Source organism: Diaphorina citri, unplaced genomic scaffold (assembly GCF_000475195.1).
Source record: "Diaphorina citri unplaced genomic scaffold, Diaci psyllid genome assembly version 1.1 scaffold736, whole genome shotgun sequence".
In the NCBI taxonomy this organism is placed as follows: Eukaryota; Metazoa; Arthropoda; class Insecta; order Hemiptera; family Psyllidae; genus Diaphorina; species Diaphorina citri.
In genome coordinates this window covers 79896-84696 of record NW_007378169.1, presented here as the reverse complement: position 1 = coordinate 84696, position 4801 = coordinate 79896, and the positions used below count along the sequence as shown (strand labels likewise).

Genomic DNA, 4801 nt, shown 5'->3' with positions numbered 1-4801 from the left:
GAGAGGGAAAAAGAATCCTGAATGGGATGCGAAGGAGGGATGGAGGGAAAAATTGCAGAAAACTGTATGAGATGTGGAGGAAAGAGGGATGAGAGAGAAGAAGGGAAGAGAACCGGAGGGCAATGGAATATGTAGATGGAAGAATGGACAGGGGCAAGCAGAAAAAAAATGCTGAATGGGAAGATAAGGAAGGATAGGAGGAAATTGAAGAGGAAAGGAAAGGAAGGATAAATAGGGAAGGGACACAGAGAGCCGAAAAAGGGAAAAAAATGTACAGAACAGCATGGTTTGGGAGGAAGGGATTTTTGGAACAAGAGCGGGAAAAGGTGGAGCGAAAGAGAATAAGGAAGGATAAAGGGATATGATGAGGGATAGTATGGAAGTGAGGAGAAGAGAAGGAAGGAAATACTGACTACACTGTAAGGACAAAGCTGCCAAGAAAGGAAATAATGCAACGAACAGAATGAAGTTGGGGGAAATATCGAATGGTCTGGAAAGTTAGAATTTGTACGGGAATATAGGATAGTCCAGAAGTAAGGAAGAAATATTTAATACTGTTACCTAAATATGCACCTATTATTATAGTTTTTTAAAGCAATAATTGCGGGTTCGATTCCCGCGCGGGGCGGATTTTATCCTCATGGGATAATGTTCGTTCTCGGAACGGCTGGCTTTCTCCTATCCTGTCTTCCTTCTCTCTTCGATTTCGAGACGATAAGACCATAGCAGTTACAGTTCCCTCTGTCAAACTCTTAAAAAAAAAGCAATAATGTACCAGATTTATGGCACTCCTTGCAGACAAATATGTATATACCTACAGACATGGAAAAGAGAGGAGAACAAAAGGGGAATTAAAGTTTAAATTATACATCAGTCTGGTCAAGATATCCGATATAAACTCTTAAAAAAAAAGCAATAATGTACCAGATTTATGGCACTCCTTGCAGACAAATATGTATATACCTACAGACATGGAAAAGAGAGAAGAACAAAAGGGGAATTAAAGTTTAAATTATACATCAGTCTGCTCAAGATATCCGATATATATTAAGTCGTCAAATAATTTAGCATGCTTCATGCTGCCATGGAGAAGCTGCTTTGACCCCAGTACGTCTGATTTTGCTGACGGCGAGGCAGTGCGGCGTCAGGTTTTGTGAAATTGAAAATTTGAGAAAACGTCAATTATGAAAACCTCAGCTCTTTCTGCTTTCCGATTCTCTATCTCGATCCTCCGCCCAGGGTGTCACACAAAGTAGCGTTGCAATGAAGACACACCGGGGTAAGCCGTCAGGTTTTGTGAAATTGAAAATTTGAGAAAACGTCAATTATGAAAACCTCAGCTCTTTCTGCTTTTCAGTTCTCTTTCTCTTTCCAATTCTCTATTTCTCTCTCTATTTCCTTCTATCTTCTCTATCTCTCTTCCATTCTTTTTCCCTTTCCGTTTTTCTATACTACCTCTCTATCTCCTCTCTTGCTCTTTGAAGATGCTCTCGAGCTACTTCACCGGCAGGCTGGTCGTGATGACGGCTGAGGGGGGCACAGCGAGGAAGGTGCCAACCCAGGGATGTCTATGACTCTTTTAAGGTAGCCAAATGCCTCGTCATCTAATTAGTGACGCGCATGAATGGATTAACGAGATTCCCAATCTGTCCCTATGATCCTCCGCCCAGGGTGTCACACAAAGTAGCGTTGCAATGAAGACACACCGGGGTAAGTCTCAGCATGCGGGTCCGGATGCAAATCCACCCGGGGATCGGAAACGTTGAAATGCAAGAACTTGTTCGAGCAGGACAACGGCTAAGGTGTGTCTGAGGACTGAAGGTAAGCAGTATATCTTACCAAAACGTTGTCCGCCCGTAGGTCGGCCTGTCGATGTGGTTCGCCTGCCTCAGCGCTCGGCAGACGGGTTGGGCTGTACCAGTCTACCGGCTACTTTCCTGGTTAAATCCCAGGGAGTAGTCGGTTCCTGACAAGAATAGGGCGATGGGATACCTCGTTGTCGGCAGCCCCTCGGGGTGCGGGGATCTGATCCGTTCTGGATCGATCGCGGTTACTTCCCATCATAATTGGGGAAGTACGAAGAGCACAGGGAATTTTCATTGCGATTAGCCCAAGCAGTCGTGGCCCTGGGTACCAGGGAAGGGGTTGGTTTTATTTACCCCTGGGCACGCCCTTCCTGGCTGTGTGGTCGCGATCCTTCGTCTAAAGACTGGCAAACAACTCATGGAAATTAACAAAACCCAAGACGATGGTAAGAAGGAGGTTTCGAGCGACCTCGGGAAGGGGGTTTCAAGCGACCCCAAGGCGGTATGCAAGGAGTCTGTTAAGACTGCGGACAACCAAAGTCACGCAGACTCCAACAACAAGGCGGAAGGCAAGCAGGACAAGCCCAAGAAGGCTATGTCCAAAAAGAAGGCCAAAATTGTAGCCAAGTACAAGTCCGGCAGCTCGTCCTCGGACGACTCTGTCAGATCTCTGTCTAGGCTAGATTTCCTTAAGTCGGCTCCCGGCGCTGAGATCCCCAAAGCGGGGAAATCAGGTGGAAGGGAATCAGACAAAGGTATGGCCAATGCCCAGAAAGCCGATGACGCGAAGGGAAAGGCGGACGAACCCAAGGATCTGCCCAAAGATCCGAGGAATGTGGCAGATGAAGACTCTGATGGTGGTCACAGCAAAGGTATGGCCAATGCCCAGAAAGCCGATGACGCGAAGGGAAAGGCGGACGAACCCAAGGATCTGCCCAAAGATCCGAGGAATGTGGTAGATGAAGACTCTGATGGTGGTCACAGTAGTGGCTCCTCAGACTTCAGCTTCACGAGGAAGACGAGGTCACACGCTAAAAAGAGCGATGCGTCCGGACCCAGCAGGGCCCCCAAAAGTACTGCGTGCAGTAAGGGGACAACCCAACGTGGCGGGACCCGCTCTAATAAAGCTGTGAAGCCCAAGGACCCTCCTGCCGGAAAGGAGAGCGATGGAAGAGTGCTTCGGGACCTCGAAGAGAGTATCGAGGGCGCCTTAGAGGAGGCCGACGAACTTCAAAAGATCGTTGGTCGCCTCGATCGCATCTCCAAGGCCGACAAGGAGAAGGTGGGCAGGATCGTGAAGAACCTCAAGGGCCATGCTAATCGAGCTAAGCATGCCCTTGACGAGATTACAGTGGGCAAGATCCAGGGTATGATCTCCACTGAAGTACAAATGGCCGTCGAAAAGGCCATGCGACTGGAAAGGGCAAGGGTAGTGCCTGGGAAGTCATACTCCCAGTCAGTCACTCCCTCCCTAGCACCCGGTCCTTCAGTGAGGGATTGTCCGCCATCCCCACCGCCAGTGACGAGTAAGACGGCGACGAATTCGAACGCAAAGCTGGTAGCCCCTCCGGCAACCAATGCTTCGAACGCAAAGCTGACTGCCCCTACGGCAGTCAAGAATGGCAAAACCAAGACCGTAAGGCCGGCTGCCCCCTCGGCAGCGACAGATAAACCCGGAGAAACGAAAGACTCCAGGACCAAGCCCTCGAGTGGTCGTTCGCCCAAGGGCGCACCTGAAAAGGTCCCCAGGGCGAGGGAAGTCCATGTCCCATCCATTGGAAAGGTGCCCATCCGGCCCCGTAAGGAGGCAGGATTCACGGTTTCCTCTAAGGAAAAGACTGGGCTGGAGGTCATGAAGGAGATGACCAAGGTCTCTCACCTCCCCACCAAAATGGGAGTTTTCATCAAGAAAACTATCCAGCAGAGTGGAAAGGTCCGGGTGATCGTGGAGGGAAACGCGGGGGCTGACAAGTTAGCTCAGCTCCGCGAAGCTGTCACGGCCAAAACTGGCCTTTCCCCACCAAAATGGGAGTTTTCATCAAGAAAACTATCCAGCAGAGTGGAAAGGTCCGGGTGATCGTGGAGGGAAACGCGGGGGCTGATAAGTTAGCTCAGCTCCGCGAAGCTGTCACGGCCAAAACTGGCCTCGAAACAGGAGGTCTCACTCCCGACAGAGCTCCTCGGGTGGTAGTTTACGACGTGGCCCCGACAATCGAAGGCCCGGAGGTTGAGGAGGCCTTTAAGCTGACTGGAGCGGCGAAGGCTAGTGCGCTTTACAGCTTCAGGAACGGACGCAACTCAAAAGGCGCCCAGAACTGGGTTGTGGAAGTCGACGGTGCCACTCGCAATAAGCTCGTCACCAAAGGTCGCCTCAACATTGGTTGGACGTCCTCTCGAGTCGGTGATCACGCTAAGCTCACCATTTGTCGTCGGTGTCTCGGCTTCGGGCACATCGCGACAAAATGTCCCGCAAAGGAAGCGAGATGCGGGAAGTGCGCCGGAAGGAAGCACGAAGCTAAAGACTGCAAAAAGGCAGGGGAGCAGAAATGCGCCCTCTGTCTGGATGCAGCCGAAAAGCAGTGCAAACATTCGCCCGGCGGCAAAGGTTGCGCAGTTTACGAGAAAAAGCTGCGCGCCTTTGTCAAGACGATTGACTACCAAGGGTAATGCGGATTGTTCAAATCAATCTGCAGAACTCGAGGTTGGCCAATGCCGAACTCTCGAACTTTATGGCGAGGAGAGGCATCGATGTGGCTTTAGTTCAGGAACCCTATACCTGTCTAAACCAGCATGGCAAGCGAGTTCTACCCTCCATCGCGAGGTCTAGTCGTGTTGCTATGTCGTCTGTTGACGATGAAACGGGCAGAGTCAACTCTGCGATCGTTGTCGTGGGTTCCGACATCAACTGTATGTGTCTGAGTCACCTCAGTGACAATTACTTCTCAGTAATGGTCATTGACAGGTATTCGAGTGGTGAGGTTCAGTCGTCTGCTACT

At 50.3% G+C, this 4801-nt stretch overlaps 1 protein-coding gene across 1 annotated transcript; it reads left to right on the top strand.

Moving 5' to 3' along the window:
* Window positions 1-1663: 1663 nt before the first annotated feature.
* On the top strand, window positions 1664-4781 carry LOC103511649. Its single transcript, XM_026825355.1, has 3 exons — window positions 1664-2560; window positions 2678-3744; window positions 3879-4781. Exons 1-3 carry the CDS (start codon window positions 2224-2226, stop codon window positions 4470-4472), a joined length of 1998 nt encoding a protein of 665 aa, XP_026681156.1. The 5' UTR covers window positions 1664-2223; the 3' UTR covers window positions 4473-4781.
* The last annotated feature ends 20 nt before the right edge of the window (window positions 4782-4801 follow it).